The 20,093-nt window shown below is 53.7% G+C and overlaps 7 protein-coding genes across 7 annotated transcripts; 4 read left to right on the top strand and 3 right to left on the bottom strand.

The window, feature by feature from the left end:
* Window positions 1-1,101: 1,101 nt before the first annotated feature.
* Window positions 1,102-2,049, top strand: CPAR01_01496 (uncharacterized protein; the record flags this gene model as incomplete). Its single annotated transcript, XM_060485785.1, has 3 exons — window positions 1,102-1,165; window positions 1,239-1,549; window positions 1,615-2,049. The coding sequence occupies 3 exons, from the start codon at window positions 1,102-1,104 to the stop codon at window positions 2,047-2,049; spliced, it is 810 nt and encodes a 269-aa protein (XP_060356642.1).
* Window positions 2,050-2,222: 173 nt separating this feature from the next.
* On the bottom strand, window positions 2,223-3,728 carry CPAR01_01495 (aminotransferase; the record flags this gene model as incomplete). Its single annotated transcript, XM_060485784.1, has 3 exons — window positions 2,223-2,918; window positions 2,975-3,318; window positions 3,377-3,728. The coding sequence occupies 3 exons, from the start codon at window positions 3,726-3,728 to the stop codon at window positions 2,223-2,225; spliced, it is 1,392 nt and encodes a 463-aa protein (XP_060356641.1).
* Window positions 3,729-4,674: 946 nt separating this feature from the next.
* On the bottom strand, window positions 4,675-6,515 carry CPAR01_01494 (cytochrome P450; the record flags this gene model as incomplete). Its single annotated transcript, XM_060485783.1, has 5 exons — window positions 4,675-5,099; window positions 5,152-5,784; window positions 5,843-5,911; window positions 5,986-6,070; window positions 6,135-6,515. The coding sequence occupies 5 exons, from the start codon at window positions 6,513-6,515 to the stop codon at window positions 4,675-4,677; spliced, it is 1,593 nt and encodes a 530-aa protein (XP_060356640.1).
* Window positions 6,516-7,015: 500 nt separating this feature from the next.
* On the top strand, window positions 7,016-9,118 carry CPAR01_01493 (uncharacterized protein; the record flags this gene model as incomplete). The annotated part of the gene is made up of 2 exons (XM_060485782.1): window positions 7,016-7,094; window positions 7,161-9,118. The coding sequence occupies 2 exons, from the start codon at window positions 7,016-7,018 to the stop codon at window positions 9,116-9,118; spliced, it is 2,037 nt and encodes a 678-aa protein (XP_060356639.1).
* Window positions 9,119-10,497: 1,379 nt separating this feature from the next.
* Window positions 10,498-12,424, top strand: CPAR01_01492 (uncharacterized protein; the record flags this gene model as incomplete). Its single annotated transcript, XM_060485781.1, has 2 exons — window positions 10,498-11,400; window positions 11,543-12,424. 2 exons carry the CDS (start codon window positions 10,498-10,500, stop codon window positions 12,422-12,424), a joined length of 1,785 nt encoding a protein of 594 aa, XP_060356638.1.
* A 2,368-nt stretch (window positions 12,425-14,792) lies between these two features.
* CPAR01_01491 (major facilitator superfamily transporter) lies at window positions 14,793-16,606 on the top strand (the record flags this gene model as incomplete). The annotated part of the gene is made up of 2 exons (XM_060485780.1): window positions 14,793-15,090; window positions 15,189-16,606. 2 exons carry the CDS (start codon window positions 14,793-14,795, stop codon window positions 16,604-16,606), a joined length of 1,716 nt encoding a protein of 571 aa, XP_060356637.1.
* A 454-nt stretch (window positions 16,607-17,060) lies between these two features.
* CPAR01_01490 (multidrug resistance protein fnx1) lies at window positions 17,061-19,004 on the bottom strand (the record flags this gene model as incomplete). Its single annotated transcript, XM_060485779.1, has 2 exons — window positions 17,061-18,333; window positions 18,394-19,004. 2 exons carry the CDS (start codon window positions 19,002-19,004, stop codon window positions 17,061-17,063), a joined length of 1,884 nt encoding a protein of 627 aa, XP_060356636.1.
* Window positions 19,005-20,093: the final 1,089 nt, after the last annotated feature.

The raw sequence follows: 20,093 nt of genomic DNA, 5'->3' as shown, positions 1-20,093 counted from the left end.
ACCCGTATGACGGTCCGTACACGGTGGACCAGATGTGGGTGCCACTAAGGTGGAAAGGGACAACAACATCCCAGGGTTACACACGAAATTGATAAATCGCGTCTTCTTTCGGCTATATGGCAGCATATCTGATAAATGACTTGACCTAGACCTAGCATTACCCTGTTTTAATGTACGAAATATGAAAAGCTTGTGTCTTTACACAACCAATCATAATAAACCATATCTCGGGCGGATATGTGGAGTGTAGTTCCACAGAACCCTTATGGATAGTTTGTACACGCGCACTGACATGGGTGTTGCCCCCCGGGACCGACCTCCGGGAGGGGCTTCCGGAGGGGCTTCCGGAGGGGTCCGGCACTGCCGCTTTCAATAATTTTCTCCATAATAAAACCGAATCGACCACTCCTTTGAGCATGTGGTACATTGCCCATGTCGTTGGCTGGTACCTTATGCTGGCAGCTTAAGGTTTGTGTAATGGTCTTTGTCTCCACGCCAGCCCAATTTTCCTACAAAACTCAAATCCTTTTCTGTCTTCGATTCTTTCCAGTCGCCATCAGCGCCACGACACGATTTACAGCGTACTTATGGTAGACCACAACGCATGGCTGCTATGTGGTACTACATGCAGACCCTTAGGAAACATTCTCCTTTCCTGACACAATGTTGTTCCACTCTTCTTCCCGAGACACGGAGCATTTCAGAGAGTCATTGGAGCCCGTAATTACGGACACATTCGAGTCATTTTTCACATTCGAGTCAATGTTTACTTTCAGAAGTTGAACTGCCTTTCTCGGCGCCAAGATCCTGCCCTAGATCACGGATGCCCTCAGCACTCGTCACGATCTCTTTTGGACCGCAGTAGGGTTGCATTAGTCCCCATCACGGCTTCAAAACCCGTCCCCGCAGGCCGTGCTTCTGAGTTCCAATCTTCTGATTCGGGAAGATCCGACCCTTCCCGCATGCTCTCGGGACTTGGCCTCAACGAGAATATATATTACCGGATTACTTGGCGGTCTCTTCGGCTCTCTCGGACGAATGTCGTTCTTGGAAGCTCTTGTTAAGTGTGAATTTTGGCGTTTCGGTTGAAGTACCCTGAGAATGGCAGGCAACGTTGTCAGCGAAAGGAGACGGCAACAGAATAGAGAGGCCCAGCGAACCTACAGTAGGTTGCATCCGGATACCCCACCCGCGAGCTAAGCAGTGGAAGTAGCGTAAGTGATGCTGACACCCTATAGGGAAAGGCCTACTCAAGCGCATCGAGGATCTCGAGAATCAACGGAGTGCGTCCCCGGCAGGTTCAGGCGGGAGTGGCACCACCAAACCGACGCCGACTTCAACGAATAATCACGAGACGCAACGAGATCACCAAACTATGCCCCCCTCCGACGACGAGGCTTTCTCATTCCGGTCCTCTCCGATATCCAGAGCTCTTAGTCTAGACCCCATCATCGAATCTACCCTCAACCCACGGCGTGGTTTTATGGACCCGCTGTCGGGCTACCCAACTTTCGATCATGATGACAACTCCGCAAACACAGATACCCAGGTAAGAAAATTTTAATGGTGTGTCGAAGACTTTCTTATGTCAATGCTGAGACAATCGGCATGTAGACAGGCATATCATTATCTTCCTGGTTGAAAAACCAGGAGGCCAACGAAGCCATCTTTGGAAATCAGTCCACTATAGGCGGAGTTGGCGGAACAGTACTCCACGCGGCCGTTGTGCACGGCAATGAGGCCATCGTCAAACTACTGATCGAAAAGGGAGGAGACCTAAATGCGCTGACGCAACAGCGCAAGGACACGCTTCATCTGGCCGTAGAGAGTAACCAGATGAACATCGTCCGCCTCGTGCTCAAGGCGGGTGCCAATGTGAACAGCGTAGATGGGTGCGGGCACTCGGCTCTCTTCAAAGCCATTTTAGGCGGGAACGAGGACCTGGTGCGTTTGCTTTTGGAATATGGTGCCGATGTCAATCAGTCTATTGCACTTGTCCCCGAGGCATCAAGAATAGGCGTCACAAGTGTTGTATCTGGCTTTGTATGACACTACTAAATGATTTGTATAAATGCAAAAAAAAGAAAATAACTATCGCATGTCGTACCTACATGAAGAAAAAGAAATTTGCTGCGTCTATCGGGGATGCGACTCATGCTTCTTAAATGCACCCAAAGGGCAAGATACGGGTTCATCCCCATCACAATACAATGGGAACTGCCTTAGCCGAGAACATCAAGCAAAAGTCCATGGAGCTTGGCAACAATCAGATCCACCTCTTTCTCGCTGACAGTATATGCAGGAGCAATTGTAATGTGGTCTCCAGAAATACCATCGGCAGTTCCAGCTCCTGGATAGAAATAAACGTTCCATGGCTCAGAGAGACCAGTCTGACTTATCCTAGCAGATATGGCATCCTCTGCAGGGAAGGGCTGCTTCGTGGCCTTGTCCTTGACGAACTCGACCGCCCACATCAGCCCCCGACCTCGAATGTCCCCAACATTGGGATGACCGCTCAGAGCAGCGCGCAGAGCCGCTCCCAGACGCTCTCCCATGCGCATCGAGTTCTCCACGAGACCTTCCCTCTTGATGATACGTTGAACGGCAACACCCGCTGCGCATGCCACGGGGTGCGAGCTAAAAGTGTGCCCGTGGTTCCAGACGCCGGATCCGCCGTCGATGGCATCGACCACCCTCTGATGAACGAGCATCATTGCGACGGGTGCGTACCCGCCAGCGACGCCCTTTGCTACTGTCTGGATGTCGGGGATCACATCTTCCTGTTGCCAGGCATGGTAGGTCCCCGTGCGGCCGATGCCGCAGAAAACTTCGTCAAGGATTAGCAGTGCCGAATGCTTGTCGCATACCGCTTTGATAGCCTTGAAGTATCCCGGAGGCGCAGTGTGGCAGCCCAGTGCCTAATTTTGTCAGTCAACGGTCCCCTAAACGTGATGGAGAAGCTTTGAAAACTCACACTTCCGCTGACCGTTTCTGCAATAAAGGCACAGACATTGTTGGGTCCGCGAAGCTCGAATTCGGCGTCGAGCTCACACGCTAGTCTCTCGACATACTCCTCCGTAGTCTCGCCATCGAGCATGCCGCGATACATGTTGGGCATTGAGACAAAGGATACCATGTCGCTCTTGAGGAGCGGCTCAAACGGTTTACGGAACGCGACTTTGCCGCTCAACGCAAGTGAGCCCAGAGTGGTTCCGTGAAAGGCACCCGCTCGGGCTATGAAGCCCGCCCTATTGGGTACGCCAAGTTCCGCAAAGTACTTTACTGCGAGTTTCATTGCTGCCTCGACAGCCTCCGAGCCTTGCATCAGTTAGCAAGGTACAAGACATGGGGCGATTTAGCTACTAGATAGACTTACCAGAGCTCATGATGGTTCCTTTTGCAAGCTTTCCATTCGTAGTCTCAATCACCGCCTTGGCGAGTTCTTCGGCCGGCCGGTTGGACTGATTCAAGGCAAAGCAGTAGGACACGCTCTGCATCTGCTCGACAACAGCCTGAGTAACCTCAGTGTTCCCATGGCCGAGACAGGCGACGGCAGGGCCTGCACACGCCTCAAAGATCCGGCGCCCGTCTTCGAGTATCAAGTACGACCCTTTGCCAGAGGCTACAATCGGCGGCGGCTTTCTGTGGATGTTGGGATGCAAAATGCTGGTTTTGGACTGGTCGATGACTGGCGTTCTCTCAGCTGGTGCAACTTTGGGGACGGCCATGGTGAAGGTTTGAGTGTGGGGCAATAAACACAGTATTCGGGTGCAAGTTAAGCGCGACGAGATGAGGTAACTTGGAATGTTTGTAGACTGGCTAGACTTGAAATAATTACAACAGTAGATTAAAAGGGAACGCCTAGAATTACGAAGAAAAATACCAGGTTGACGCTACTACTCGACAATGTTCAGTGTTGCTGAGTTGCCTCTCAAATGTGCTTACTTGCTGTACAAACCATATCTGCAAACCTTGATTACCCGGTGAGTTTCCAGCTTAGTCGCACCGGCGTGCGGACCCGTCGCCAAATCAACTAGCTTTTCTGATTTCCTTTTTCATCGTTGCTTCTCTGCCTTCCTTTTCTTAATCCCGTAGCGTTTTACTTGTGTTTCTCTTCCGTAAAGGAGAATTCAGACAGCATAAGTATCTGATCTTGGTAGACGCCTTTGAGAATATAAATCTGCACTGATGTGGCTAGGCCTCGTTGGATCAGAACAGATATATGTAAACTTATCAAGTTCATGGGTATTGCAGCAACTAAGCCCAGATAGCTGTCAATGGCATTCAGTGCATTCAAAGTGGTAAATCGAATTGATGTGTCTTCCGTAAGGGTACTAATTGCTGGGGTATTGAGAGAAGACGATCATCTTGTACATCTTATTTTGATGTCTTGAGTTGTAGAGCCAACAACATCGAATAAGGTAGAGTTGGCAAGGTACAGGAAAGAGTGACTTTGTCCCTTTGCTTTCATTAAGGTACCACTCCCAATATCCTGGCTCGAATGATAAGTAATATAAAGCCAGAAACGTCAAAAGTCGATACATTGGGGTGCTTCCACTTTAATGAGGACGCCGAGAAGAAGTCAGTAAATTGAATCGCAAGATCAAAGAGTTTCTCCTTTCTAGCAAAGTGCAAGACAACAACTCTTCTCGCGTTCATTGCAATAAACTAGAGCTAAAGCTGTCTGCGCCTAAACAGTATCTCCTGTTCCTCCCCCGGAGTGATCATCGCCCCTTTAATCCCGTTCTTAGGTCTCCCTGCCTCCTTATCAACAAGGTCCAATTCGAAATTATCAACCAAATGAAGTATGATGAGCTTGATGATCGCACTACCGAAGAAACGGCCGGGACAGGCCTGGCGCCCGAACCCGAAATGCAATTGCTCGGAAGAGTAACTCGTGAACTGGTTTCTATGAGCACCACCGTCGGCCGCGTTCATCCGTTTATTATGGAAACGAAGACCGTCAAACTCTTCGGGAGAGGAGTAGACTTCAGGATCCCACGAGACCATAGATGAGGGAGCGAGGATGTGAGTCCCTTCCGGAAGATGAACGCCGTTTGAAAGGGTTACGGGCTTCATGACCTGTCTTGAAAATGCAGCTTTTCGCCTCATTAGCTTGAGCATCTGAACATGGTATTAGTGACCACTTACTCAATGTGGTAGGGTTCATTCTTTGAGACTCCTTCAAAAAGCTGTCAAGCTTTGTTAAGCTGCTAAGGATCGCCGCCTCTTTTGTGTTTGACTCTTGGCGCTTCCGCGCCTCTTGGTTCTCTTCTCGGATGGTGTCCTGATACTTCGGCATTGCCGCCAAATCCAGGACCGCATTAGTCAAGGTGACGCCTGAAGCGTGAAGAGAACCAAATCCTGAGACGAGACACATCTCGGCTACGAAGCCGTCACTCTTAGGTGACTTGTCCTTAGCTGCGTTATCAGTCATCCACTGCAGTAGGTCATTCGGTCTTTCCCACTCCTTTCCGGAAGCTCGAGCTGCCGCTTCCGCCGCCCGGCGCTGCTTTATGATCGGGATCAACATGTCTCTGGCAGTAGCTTGTCGTTTCCACACATCGCAAATGCCTGCGACAAAACCTCCTCTGGCGGCAAAGGGACGCAAGGGTCGAGACCATGCCTTGAGGGCCCAGCCGCCGGCGAACAAGTCGTCAAGAAAGCCCACCATGGTGTCGAGCCAGACCTCGTCGCGGCTCAGGTCCGGACCAACAGTCATGCGAGAGACGACTAGGGCCATGATTTTGATCATGCGAGGCCAAAGTGCAGCAGCGGACCATTCTGAAAGGTTTAGCTATTAGATTACTGGGCTTTCATGATTCCTGAGCTAACTACTTACCTTGACCAGCAGGCAGGTGCAAGGAGCACGCGTACTCAACTTCTTCTCGCATACCGGGGAGCAATGCACCTTTTTGGTGTCAGTAACCTTGGATTCCTTGTTTTCATCAGAAGACTATGGTGGCTGCTGCTAGTATCACGTACCAACTTGTCGTGTCAAGTCCGTCTGCACTGAATGGAACAGAAGATGGTCCGCAATCCTCAGCCATTCGTAATCGCCAATGATTCGCTACATAGACACCCATCAGTCAATTGTTCAGAGTGTTTCAGACCATTATTGCACAATATCATACCGTCTGACTCGCAGCATGCACGTCGACCACATCCGTTCCCTTGGCATTGAGCTCCTCGACAAACTTGGGTGCAACAATCACCACGAAGCCGTCGATGCCCCAGACCTGATAGACACCATCTCGAAATCTCTCCCAGCCCTCTTGGAGAATGGACTTGAAGTTGTGCACGTACTTTTCTGAGGCAGAGGCGTAGTTCTTATCTTCGCCGAGATTCAAGACAGGCACGCGGACTTTCGGCTCTTTCCAGCGGTACAGGCTAATGAGGGACGGAATGATTTTATAGAGAACGAAGACGACGAGAAAAGAGGCTGCGATGGTGAAGCTCTCGGTAAGCGTTCTATCGAAGAGGTACCTACGCGGACCGGAAAGTAGGTCGGACATCTTGGCGGTAATTGCTGGGGCTTCATAGAACAGAAGTCGACGAAAGGTTCCGGCAGCAGGCGGAAGTATGTCGCCGTTTGAGATTGGAAAGTATATGAATGACATTGATACTCTTGCAACTTCTCGTGAAGCTGACAGGGATCTTTTATGGAGTGGAGTCGTTGAAGCATGGTTGCTTGTGGATCGGGTAATCAAGCACGTAAGCAACCAGATAATCACAAACCAGTCATATTATGTACGTGTAAGTCGGCAAAACATCGTAAGCTTGGCATGTTGAAAGGTAAACTCAGACGTATAAGCACGAAGCTTCTCGAATGGTGCTTCAAGTAGGCCGCCAGAGAAGGCTCGTTGCGGCCACGTCTTGAGAAGAGCTGGAGATAGTATGTTTAATGTCATATGAGAGATCCAGCAAGACGATGGCTCCAATTTAAAGAAGAACGCTACAGCTTTGTAATAATTGCAAAAAGTCGTTTCCGTTGTATACTAGCATTCCAGTCATCATGGGCGACATCATTGATCTGCCGGACCAAACCAAATCCGCGAGAAATCACTTCCAAGTCCTATCTCCAACGAATAAAGGTAAAGTAGTGATCATCCCTTACCTACATCAGGCACAGCTTTAGTCCTTTATCTAATCATAGTCAGCCGTATATGAATTCTCTTGGAAAGCCTACACAAATCCGATTCGCGGCAACGATTGGCAAACCATCGACATTGTCTTCGATATTATCCCAACAGATGCCTCCAACAACACACGGCTGAGCCACGCGTGGGACGATGACTGGCGCTTCTCCATCTCGACATCTAGGCTTGCGACCGATTTTCTCTCTGGATGTCTGCGCGCATCCCTAGAAAGCGGCCTCGGGTTCGGCCCCCGCGTCGCCAAGCTCATCGTGCCGCTCGTTAAGGGGCAAATCGTTCGATCCGATATCATTCCGCTCCGCTTTATTGACTGCGAGTTCGTAGACGCCCGGTCGTCCCTAGCAGAGCCACTGAGATTCTTTTCGGGTCTGCCTGTTCAAGTCTCTCAACTAGACGACCTCGCAGAACTACTCGGAGTGTCTGCGGGTGGTCTCATCCTTCAGGCACTGCCGCCCGGGGTTGAGTCACTCGAAGCCCGCTCGTTCTCACAGTTCGTCGAAGCTGAGACGGAGAACCGCTTGTCCTTCCCGTGGATAACGACGCCGACAGCTCCTAAGACCCTAGTCATCGTTGAGGGCAGTCGTCAGCACCCCAGCGATGGAGGCACGGGACCCAACATCTATCTCGCCGCCATGGCTCTGGGAATTAAGATGGTCGTTCTCGATGTCCCAGGCCACTGGTTAGAGGGTCCTGAGTATGAACACTGGCGAGAGGCTTTCATCCCCATCGAAATGTCCCAGCCTCCGGACGAAGGATTCGCAGACCGAATTGCACAGGCAGTCGCCACTTACCAAGGGAAAGTCGACGGTATTATCACTTTTTGTGACTCGTTCCAACATCAAGTAGCCCTGGCGGCGCAAAAGCTTGGTCTCCCAAGCTCCAAGCCCGAAGCCCTCATGACCGCCACCAATAAGTATGCAACCAGCGTCTTCGAGGGACGAAAGTCGCATCTTGTCTCGAGCACACAGGAGATCCTCCAGGTCGCGGCTAGGCAAGGCAGCTCTCTGTTCCCCTGCATCATCAAGCCCTGCAACGGCTGGAGCTCCGAGGGCGTATTCCTTATCAACAACAACACCGAGCTCATCGAGGCCATGGGGCCCCTCGACGCGCTCTCCAAGTCTAGGCACGGCAGTGAATTCGTGATTGAGAGGTACTGTGCCGGTCCGGAGGTGGACGCCAACTTTGTTCTCCTGGACGGCGAGATCCTCTTCTTCGAGGTTTGCGATGACTTCCCCAAAAGCGCGGACACAAACGGCTCCAGCTCCGGCGGCGCAAATACATTCATCGAGCTCGACAGCGTGTTCCCCTCGAAGCTCCCCGAATCGGAGATTAACCTGCTCCGGATCTGCTTCCACAACACGCTGCTGAGGCTGGGACTCCGCAACGGCGTCATGCACCTCGAGGGACGAGTGGACAACTCGACGGTCGAGTACCGCACTGAGGGCGGCGTTCTCGACCTCCGACCGAGGGCTGCCGAAGCCCAGAGCCGGGGCGCGATCAAGAGCCCCGAGGCGTGGCTCATCGAGATCAACCCGCGCCCGCCGGGCATGAAGGGCACACAGGTCATCGAGTCCACGCACGGCGTCGATTACTGGGGTCTGGGAATGCTGATCGCGCTGCGAGACGGGGAGCGCACAAAGGCGCTCTGTCACCCTTACAGGAACGGCCCCCAGTACACGTGCGTGATGGTCTTCATCCCCGCGGACTACGACGTTTCTTCGGCGGAGGGCATTTTCGACTCAGGGGATATCTGCGACGATCTGTTCAATCGTCGGCCTGATCTGGCCAAGAACGTGAGCCGGTATGGATGCTTGGTGAAGAAGGGTCAAAAGGTCGCCCACCCGAGCCATGGCGTGAACAGCTTCCTGGCATACTTCAACGTGTTCTCAAGAAAGGGAAGGGAGGATGCGTTGCGGCTTGCCAGGATTGTCAGGGAAGAAGTTCGATTCTCGTTTAAATAGTTGCCGGTTACTATTTACGTACGTGATAGCCCTGCGGCTCTTGACGAATGCCCCATTTCAAATTATCTTCTTTGAGGCTCTCTGTATATTAGCATAGTGACACCTGCTGGAATATCTTATTCTACAATCTTACACCATATTAAATACAAGACAAGGTATACAACACTAATATTGTATCAATAAAAACACCATTAAACGCAAGTCAAAAATGTAACAATGCGTCTACAGCCTTCTGTATGAGCATTTCGTCTGTGTCCCAGGAAGAAACTCAAGATTTACCGATTATTCCATCGAGTGCTGCAAGGCGACAATGTATAAAATTGCGGGGGAATAGCAAATCAAACGGTGTTTTTGATTTATTCCTAGCATCTTCGCGAATAGACAACTCATTTCAAGATAGAATTAGAGAAAACCTAGAGATCAATGTAGTGTTGCCCTGCAGCACTCGATGGAATACTACTTTAACCTAATATCGTATTAGTATATTGTGATAGGTAACTTAACGGACCCTAACCTGGGCTATAAACATTGTAGCTAGCTATTCATAATAAACTAAAACGTCCTATCATGACGAGATCACTTTCACGACGTAACTATAATACTTTTAGAAAGCTGCGGCAAGCGCGGTGAACGCGGACCGACTGACCCACACGACTCCGGAGCGCTACGGCGCTTCGATGATTGTTCTCCGGGAAGTTCGAATAATGGACGGTCTCATGACACGAGCAAGCGTCTCGGAACTATTCGCACGGCTCTCAATACTCTCGACAGTATGACTGATCTATTCGATTGATGAGCACACTACTTGATCGAGACTTCAATCCCGTGAAAACGTCCAGGTCTGTCATTGTGACCAGCTTTCACACGATCGTTTTTGCAACATCCTTAAACCCGCTTTTACCTGAACGACCCTTCTGCATAGGCAATTTGTTGTAGAGATGTGCCAGCATGGCACCTCTGTTCACCTCACCTAGGGAATCAAAGATGGCACATGACCTCCATGTCGTCACGGAATTAGGTCGCATCGAGAGATTGCTGGCCGGAGACTCCGCGTGCGGCCCAATCCCGTGCTTTACCGCGCTGGCGCGGGTCCGGAATCAGCCCCGCGGCTCCGGCGGATCGCGCACTCGAGACGGCAAAGCCATTGAGCTTCGGCGGACCCCCGCACGCTTTCTGCTCTCCTTCGTATCATCCAATCTTGGACCCAGACCAGAATGGTTGAGCGGCTTCACTCTCACTCACGTCTCAGAGCACCCAGAACGCCAGAGATCACAGTCTTGGCCTCTTCTACGACCTCTCGATCTCACCATCGTATTATCACACGTGCACGAGCACACTAATAGGAGAAGGGCTAGACGTTTGACCAGATAAGAATCATCATGCCACCGAGACCACGAACTACCCGCGCTGGACCCATCTTTCGCGTGCGAACTGGGTGCTTAACGTGCCGAGGCCGAAAGAAAAAGTGCGACGAGACGAAGCCGTGCTGTCGTGGCTGCCAACGCAACGGGTTCGATTGTCAATGGCCGGCCCCAGCGACGGCCCGTAGCAGTCATCCGGCCCCGGATCGGGCAGCCTCTTCGTCCGGTGCCGCGCGGCAAAGACCCGGCACTGCTGCTGCTGCTGCTCGGTCCTCCAAATCACCCGAAGCGAACATGGCTGTTGCCTCAGTGCCACAATCAGCGTTCCCGTCCGAGGAGCTGCCGTCGATATCAAGTTCCCAGCCAACGTCACATGCTACTAACGGGTTTCAACAGGACGACATCCTCGAGCCTCTTGCCGCCCACGAGAGCCCTGTTGATTTCGCTGCGGCACTAGGTTCTCTATGTTTCCCAACCGCCTCAGACGTGTGTCATGATGGCGAGCTTCTGGACGACAGCCTGCTCACACCACTAAGAACACTACCGATCCCCGAGGGTCAGGTTCCGAGGCAACTGTCTTTCATGCCCGGAATCACTGACAGCAGCTCGATGGACCTGTTGAGCCACTACCTAGGCGTGACAACAGTCAGCATGGCCAACGGGTCGACGCCGGATAACCCTTTCTGCGTACAGTTGATCCCGCTGGCGTTTGGCAGCGACCTCGTGCTGCAGTTGCTCCTGACGCAGAGTGCCGTTCACAGAGCGTCCAAGTCTGTGTGCAGCAGAGACCGGGTCGCGGATCAATACTACGGCCGGTCGATTCGTCTATTCCAGCGAAGTCTCTCTAGCTTTATTGGCGGGCAGCCGCTCGAGCAAAAGCTGACGATGGGCATTGGTGCCCTGATCCTATGCTTTATCGAGGTCAGTCTATTTGATCTCTTTCTCTCTTCTCATTCCTCCATAAGCAGAGCATCGACGTCGTTGCCCCTATTCCTCTGCTCTGGGTGCCACAACGAAACGCAGCTTTCCAGACTAGATGCTCACAGCCCCATGGGAGTCATAGACAGCGAAAGGAGACATCAGTGGCGCCGTATTTGATCACCTCATGGCAGCCCAGCCGCTCCTTCTTCCTTCGTTGACCCTCGACAGCCAACTACCCAAAGGCCTCAAGGATTTCTTGACCGAATATTACGTCTACACGGCAACGCTGAGCATGATTTCTATCGACGCTCGCATAAGCGACCAGCTGTTTCTCATTGGCGACCTGATACCGCTGGCGAGGGATCTAGTAGCGACATCCTATATCGGAAGTATGTGTGGCTGCTGGCTCGACCTACTGCTCCTGATACCACCCATTTTCGAACTCGCTCGCCAACTGTCGTCTCATGCAGAAGACACGGATTGGCGACCGTCGGCCAACGACTTCTTCGTCTTTGCTCAGCTCCAGAGGCAGATTCAGGACTGGACACCGAATCTAGCAGCCAGTTCTGATGTTGTCGTCCTTGTCGGCTACATATATCAAAAAGCAATCCTGTTGTACTTGTATACAGCGCTCTATCCTCTTCCACGAGACGACGACAACGACCTTCATAATGAGAATAATGAACATGAGGATAATTTATCAGTAAAAATGACCCAAGCGGCCCTTTCCGAAGCCCTTGCGAATCTGGCACAGCTGCCTCCGAGCGTCCAGATCAACACAAGCCTATGCTGGCCCATCGCTGTGGTCGGGTCATGCGTGGTAGACCAGGAGCAGCGGAGTTTCCTCCGCGAGCGACTCGAGCACACGTTCTCTGTCATTGGACTGGGCAACATTCGTCAGACGTCGAGGCTGCTTCAGCACATGTGGGAAGAACGTGATGGAGGGGGAGGAACCGTTGGATCGGGACCGTGGAGTATATGCCGCGTGATGAACGAACGGCAGTTCTGGATTTCCTTTGCTTGACAATTTCCCGTGGCAAGGCTTCTTGATAGAGACTTCTACCTTCTGGCGTTGATGCATAGCGAGCTACCTCTCTCATCCGGCCCGCCGCGGACCCATACTACTCGATCTCCGATAGGTTTTCGGCGGCGCCGCGCCGTGGACTACCGGCGTGGATGTCATTTTAGAGATATTTTGGCAGATCAGATTCGGAATGAGATACGCGAGTTCCGAACGTTGCAACAACGGCCGGTGACAGCAAGATATCAGGACACGCGCGCGGCTCTGACGTGTGTAATTCAAGAGTACGGTTTTCTGACTTTTGTTGGTTCTCTCGAACCTAGCCCCCTCCTCCACCGGAAGTAGTCCGGCCCCACAACTGTCTGCTGAGAAGCGGAATAACGGAGGGGTAGCTGTCGGAAATACGGATATACGGGAATATCCTTTTCACGCTCTCCCTTGATCTCTTCGGCGTTAGACGTGATTGACTCGTACACGACTGGGAATTTTCCCCGATTCTTCACGATGAATGGTATTTCGTCGTAGTTATCATGGATTTCGTGATCTCAAACGCTGCTGAGCGATTTGTTCGATGGTCTTGGCAGCAGAGCCATCATGAGCAAATAACGCCCGAAGGTTTGGCGAGGACTTTGGTCAATGGACAACAGAATGGCAGGGGTTCATCTGAACGACCAGCAGTCCAAGTCTCCCCCGGGGAGATAAACCATCTTTCAGACATTCCTTGGATGAATGTCAACCCGGCCCCCAATATCCTCCCAGGCTCCAGCGCATCATCACCAGCGCAGCTTTACAAATCACCGCCATCTCAACTTCCAACGCACTGCCGAATACGGCCATTCCAGAACGCCAAAAGTGGCTGGAACCCGCGGACTTGTCAACTTGGTCTGTCAGACAGCAAGCCAGACTAGGCTCGACTCGGGCCCAAGCTCCCAGCGAGTTGGCACTGGTAGGCATCGAAAGCGTCCAAACTTGAGGGTGGGATGGGCGGCGTCCATCCCGAGCGCGCGGGGGAATATGTACGCCAGTGCGCCACGCGCCTTGCTAAGCTCTTGCGCCTTTGGCACTAGACCAGCCCAGCCCGACACTTTGAATGCCTCTTGCCCGCCTCTTTGGAACCTTCCGTGCCCTCTCAGCCCTGCGTTCTGCTAAGCACCGACGCACCCTTGACACCTATGGCAGGTTAAGCACTGTTGGAGTTGAGCCTGTTCCGAAGAGTGTTCCGAAAGGGGTTAAGCAAAGGTTTGTCCCGCTCGCTGGCCTGCGCCGCCGCCCGCAGTCCAGCTTTCCTAGCTCTCGACAAAGGGCTCGTGATCAGAAGCTGAATTGGGAGAGAAGGTTGGGGGCTGTAGTGTAGGTATACGAGAGTCCCAGAGCTCTGCGTATCCCGCGGGCCCGGGGGCGGATTTGCCGATGGGCGGGAACCGGCTGTGTTGTTAACGTGTCTTGCTGTTCATCTTTGATGCGGCTTCGAGAAGGTTGTCTGACCGTCTGACTGGTCTTGCAGGTTGACTTGACAGAAAGGTTCTCAGTCATCCATCATATTGAAGTCGCTGACATATCTTCAACACGTTAAGTCCGTACGGATACACCGAAAGAGACGTCATGGTCCCGTCCCGTTGGAGATCAGATTAGATTTTGAGTCTGTTCCCGCTGGAGCTTCCTCCCGAAAAGGGTAAAAATATCCTCTCAAGGAGTCCCATAGAACAGTCAACAGGCGGTCATCGACGCAGCGACGCACTGAGCACTGACTGGTTCGATCGACCACGCAAAACTCCTGTCAATTGCTGGAATGCCGACTCGCGTGCCGCATGATGGGGCCAAGGATGTGTGGTGCTCAACTGGGATGTGGTCTAATACCGTCTTGGTGAGCCCAAAGAACCCAGTCAGCAACCACCACACGGAAGCAATTCTCAAGGGACGAAAAGAAAAGATCCATCCATGATCCAAAAGGACCCATATCCAGTACACCCTACCCTGGGCCGGACCCTCTGCTAGAACTCGCCAATCCCACGTGTAAGTCCGAGACAGAGACGGCTCTAAGCCTCTAAGGTAGGTCTTTAGGCCGTCCCCTTGTCCCGCTGGCCTGGCTGGCTGATTCGGGGATCTTTGATTCAATTTCTTAGTTCCGTACTTCGTATGTACGCCTAGTCCGGGAATGGCGAATTTTCCAAATTGTAAATGGGTCCTCCCCGGCTCGGAGGGGCGTTCCCGCCCTCGCGCGTTGGCGTCAACCTGACGGGTAGATCGTTTTCCATTACTTCAACTCGAGTATCGCCCATCGTTGATGGTCCTGCCTGGGGTCTTTCCTGTTCTTTGAAGGTCAGGGTCAGCAACATTCCGAGGTTGAAGGAACACCGCACTCCAGTTCACGATGGCTTCTCCGTCGGCATCTGAGAAGCAGCAGCAGTATGTTCGCAAGAGCCTCGACTCAACATCAGGCGACAGGACCGCCGCTGCGACACCGGACGTCAACATGCTCCGGGACGACAAGCACATCCCCGACGACTCAAGCTTAGGCCGATCGAGTAGAGACGATTCAAGCGACGACAATGGCGACAACCTCGCGCCGCAACAATCCAATGCCTCTTCAGTATGGGCTGTCGACGGCATGTCGTTCCCCCGTGAAGCCATGTTCGTAATTATTTGCTGCATGGCACAATTCTGCACTCGTAAGTTGCTGCCCTCTATCCCCAAACTCCATCTCACAGCATCACATTATCCCTAAGCATGAGAAAACATGAAAATTATAGACTAACCTCTTGAACAGAGGCCGCCTACATGGAAACCCTCGTCCTCCTCCACGTTATCGGCGGCTCCTTTCACGTAGACAACCCAGCCCGCCTAGCCTGGCTCGTCGCCGGCTACTCCCTCACCGTCGGCACTTTCATCCTCTTCTCGGGCCGCCTCGGCGACGCCTTTGGCTACAAGCGCATGCTCATCATCGGCTTCGCCTGGTTCTCCCTCTGGTCCCTCATCGCCGGCCTCAGCGTCTACTCAAACTTCACACTCGCCGTCTTCTCACGCGTCCTCCAGGGCATCGGCCCGGCCATCTGCCTCCCCAATGCCCTGGCCTTATTCGGCGCCGCCTACCCGCCGGGCCACCGCAAGGCCATGGTTTTCTCTTTCTTCGGCGCCGTCGCGCCCATGGGCGGCGTCGTCGGAGCCGCCATCGCCTGCACGCTCGAGCTCGAGTGGTGGCCTTGGGCACTCTGGGCCCTCTCCATCTGGCTCGCGATCCTGGCCGTCGCGGGCTACTTCATCATTCCTGAGCCGCACGCAAAGGTCGACCGCCCTCCGAGGACCCTCAGCGACATGTTTGTCGAGCTCGACATCCCCGGCGCGGTCACGGGCATCGTGGCGCTCATCCTCTTCAACTTTGCCTGGAACCAGGCGCCCATCGACGGCTGGAAGACGCCCACGGTCCTCGTCCCGCTCATCCTCGGCCTCGTTCTTTTCGGCGTTTTCACCGCCATCGAGTTCAAGTACGCTGAGAAGCCTCTTCTGCCCTTTGACGCCGTCAATGCCGACGTTGCCTTCGTCCTCGCGGCCGTCGTCTGCGGCTGGGCGACCTTCGGCATCTGGACGCTCTACCTCGTCCAGATCCTCCAGGAGATCCGCACCCTCTCGCCACTGCTCACGTGCGCGTGGTTCTCGCCCGTCGTGGTCACGGGCGGTCTCGCGGCCGTCATCACAGGCAAGCTCCTCGGCCCGCTCAAGGTGCGCCCGCCCGTCGTCATGACGATGGCGCTCGTCGCCTTCACCGTCGGCGTTATCCTCACGGCCACGGCGCCCGAGAACCAGATCTACTGGGCGCAGATCTTCGTCTCCATGATCATCATGCCCTTTGGCATGGACATGAGCTTCCCCGCCGCGACGCTGATCCTGTCGAATGCCGTCAAGAAGGAGCACCAGGGCATCGGGGCGAGTCTGGTCAACACGGTGGTCAACTACGGCATCGCGCTCGGCGTCGGGTTCGCGGGCACGGTGGAGGTGCACGTCAGCAAGGGCGCGGGGACCAAGGAGGAGCAGTTCAGGGGGTTCCGGGGCGCGTTATACATGGGTGTCGGGCTCGCTGGGCTTGGATTGTGTGTTGCGTTAACGTTTTTGGCGAGGGAGTGGCGGCATCGGAAGGGCGGCTCAGGGAACGAGGAGAAAGCTGCCGAGGCGCAAACGGTAAACTCATGATAAGACGTGTATAGAATAGATGAGGTAGCTTCTCGGCGCAGTGATAGACTAGATGTTGATAGACAACAAGATTTGTTCACAATTTGGGTCCTACAAACTCGACCGTGCCATGTGAAGCTGTCAGCACATCGGGGTATCCAGGTATGTCTCGTGCGAAGCACCAAATCGCAGCAATGTATGATACGATGGACCATAAGTCATCGATTTCACATGAGCACAAAAGATGGATCGAGTCGTGAGTGAATTCCAGGGGTTCATGAACATCAGAGAGAGAAAGAATGCATCCTATTTTTTGGTATCCAGTTGATGCTCGCTGCCAACCAAACAAGATGCTCCTATCCAAAACGCCATGCTGTTGAAGTCTAGCAAACCCTCACACCTTCGTCGCCTTCTTCCCTACCCCTAACCCTCTTTCTTCCCCCTCAAGGCGCGCCTCCATATGAGAGGTAGAGCCTCACTTCCCAGTCCGGCTCCGAAGCGTCTTCAACCCCGTCTTATGCTCCGTATGCTTCTTACTCAACTGCACCTGTCTCACAAACAGACTCAGAACAAGCCCGAGCCCGGCAAACGCAACATAGACGATATACATCGTCCTCAGAGAACTCAGATACGCCCCGCGCGCAATCTGCCCCTGCTCCCCCTGCAAATCCGCCACCACGCCCACGCTGGACGCGGCGCTCGAACCAGAGAGCATATTCGCCAGCTCGGGGCCAAGTTCCTCCCTCAGCCGCGGATACTGCCTCTGCATCTCATTATTAAACACCACACCACCAATAACCACAGAAATCGACGTGCCCATCTGCCTGATGAACCCAAAAGCCGACGTCGCGGCCGCGATATCGCGCGGCTCCACCGACGTCTGCACCGCAATCAGCGGGCTCTGGAAGTTGGGCCCGATACCGAGCCCCGCGACGATCTGGTACAGGATAATCTTTGCAAAGTTCCGGTCGAGCGGTAGGTCGTGGAACAACCCGAACCCGACCGTCGTGATGAGCATGCCGCCGACGATGAGGTAGACGTAGTTGCCCGTCTTGCGAATCAGCACGCCCGCGACGGCGGACATGAGGGACAGCGAGAGGACGTAGGGGAGCAGGTAGACGCCCGAGAGGAGGGAGGAGACGCCCTGCACGCCCTGGAAGTAGAGTGGCAGCCAGTAGCTGCCCGAGATGAAGGCGAAGGCGTGGCAGAAGGCCGTCGCGAAGGCGGCCATGTTGGACCAGCTGCGGAAGAGGTGCATCGGGATGACGGGGTACCGCGCATACTTCCACTCGTTGACCGCGAAGACGCCAATCGTGACGATGCCAAACACGATCAGACAGATTACAGTAGGCGAGCTCCACGGGTACTGAACGCCGCCAAACTCGAGTCCGAACAGGAACATGAGCGTGCCGCCGATGATGGTCAGCGTGCCGACCCAGTCGATCGCCTTCAGGCCCTGCGCGACGGGCGTCCGCGGGTTGTGCAGCTTGAGGACGAAGAAGAGCACGATGAAGCCGATGCCCGAGATGGGCAGGTTGACGTAGAAGCACCACCGCCAAGTGGCCTTGCTCGTGAAGACGCCGCCGAGGACGGGGCCGATGGCGCTCGAGACGGCCCAGACCATGCCCATGACGCCAAAGTAGACGCCGCGCTGGCGCATCGAGAAGAGGTCGCTGACGCAGATGTTGACGAGGACGATGATGCCGCCGCCGCCTATGCCCTGGATCGCGCGGGCGCCGATGAGCATGCTGTATCATGTTAGCAACATCTATACGCCATCTTCCAGTCTGAAGTTCTCAAAGACTTACCCCATGCTCGTAGACAACCCACAAATCAACGACCCAACCCAAAACACACCAACCGCGCACAGAAGAATGGGCTTCCGGCCCCAGATATCAGAAATCTTGCCCCACGTCGGCACGAAAGCCGCATTGCTGAGAAGGTACGCCGAGCCGATCCAGATGTATCCGATATTGCTATTAAACTCCTCCGCAATGGTCGGCACGGCGGTCGTGATAATCGTAACGTCCAGCGCCGCCAGGAACAGCGCCGCGCACAGCGAGAGCACGATGAGCGTTGTCTCGAGCTTCGTGCGGCCGGCCTCGGGCGTGTCTTCGGCGCCGGCCGCCGCAGCCGCTGGTGGCCCTTGCGCCGCTGCCGTGGCTTGTGTTTCGGGCGCGGCCTCTTTGGTGTCGCTGGGGCCCGTCACATGGCCTGTTGTCGCTGTTGCGGCAGTGGCGTCGTGGGAGAGTTCTTGCTCTTCCGCCTTGATGTTCGTCGCGTCGGGGTTGCTGCGGATGGTTACCGAGTCGCTGCTGGTGGTCGTGGGCGATCCATCTTCGGTTTGGGAGCCGGCGGCGCGCTCAATGTCGCCGACCTTTTCGTCGTCGTGGACTTCGTGGAAGTCTTTTGCTGTCATCTGTGCTTTGCTGTGCTGGAAGGTCCTGGCGGTATAGGAATGTCGTGTGAAGATTGTGTGCTTGTCTCAAGAGCTCAGTCTGTTTTCGGGATGCTGAGCGAGAGACTGATGATTCATAGGAGGAAGTGGTGAGTCTAAAGGTAGCTAGCTGAGTTGGACCTTTCAACGTGAGAATTGAAATGAGATCACCAGCTTCGCGCAAAGAGAGAGAGATACGGTGAGGCGATGAGAGATACAACGTGCCGAGACTAGGTATTGCTCAGTGAGTGACAATGTTCAGCTACAACTAGTGAGAAGAAACCCGTAGCAGCAGTCGCTCCGTCATGGTTGTCAAGAGGAAGAGTCAAAAGTCACCGAAACGAAACGAAAGAAAAGTGACGAGCCAAAGGCGCAACAAATTTCCATTACGAATCCAAAGTCGATGACAAGCACCTCCACATGCGCTCCAACCTGTACGCTCCCCTGGTCCCATGGCGAGGGAAAAGTGGACGTAAAGGGACTGGTCTCGAAGCAGCTAAGAGCAAGGGGTGTGAGATCTAAAGCATCCAAGACTGGGGTAAGTGAAAATCGTGTGTAATAGTGTACCCTACCTACTAAGGTAGTATGGGGGTGGAAAGACGCGAGAGCGACGAGAGCCGAGAGACAGAAATGTCGACTGTTGCCGCGTTGCCGAATCGGCAAAAGTTGATTGACTCAATGACTACACTAAAAGCATGGATACGGATAGGTAGAGAACTCTTGCTGGGGCTAATGCGACATCGGATTTAACCAGCACAAGCTCGGCGCGAGAGCCGGTGAGAGTGTTTAGTTCACACTTCATGTCTAGTCCTTTTTATCCGAAGTCTCTATCCGTATAGACTCATAAGGTCTTCTCGGAGCACTTCGTCCTGCCGATTGGTTTATGTTAATGTCGAGTCCCCAAACGAGTTGGTGTTCTTATTATCCACCACCCAAAGCCGAAGCCGAACTACCTGACTCGGAAGCTAAAGACTGCTAAGCTGCTCATTGAATCCATCTGTTGACTTATCCCACCTGGACCGTGCCGTCATCCGCGAGACTGCTAGATTCCAGTTAAGGCTTGGTAATCAG

The sequence above is a fragment of the Colletotrichum paranaense genome (genome assembly GCF_030867605.1).
Source record: "Colletotrichum paranaense strain IMI 384185 chromosome Unknown Scaffold_1.1, whole genome shotgun sequence".
Classification (NCBI taxonomy): domain Eukaryota; kingdom Fungi; phylum Ascomycota; class Sordariomycetes; order Glomerellales; family Glomerellaceae; genus Colletotrichum; species Colletotrichum paranaense.
This window is presented reverse-complemented; position numbering and strand designations above follow the sequence as displayed.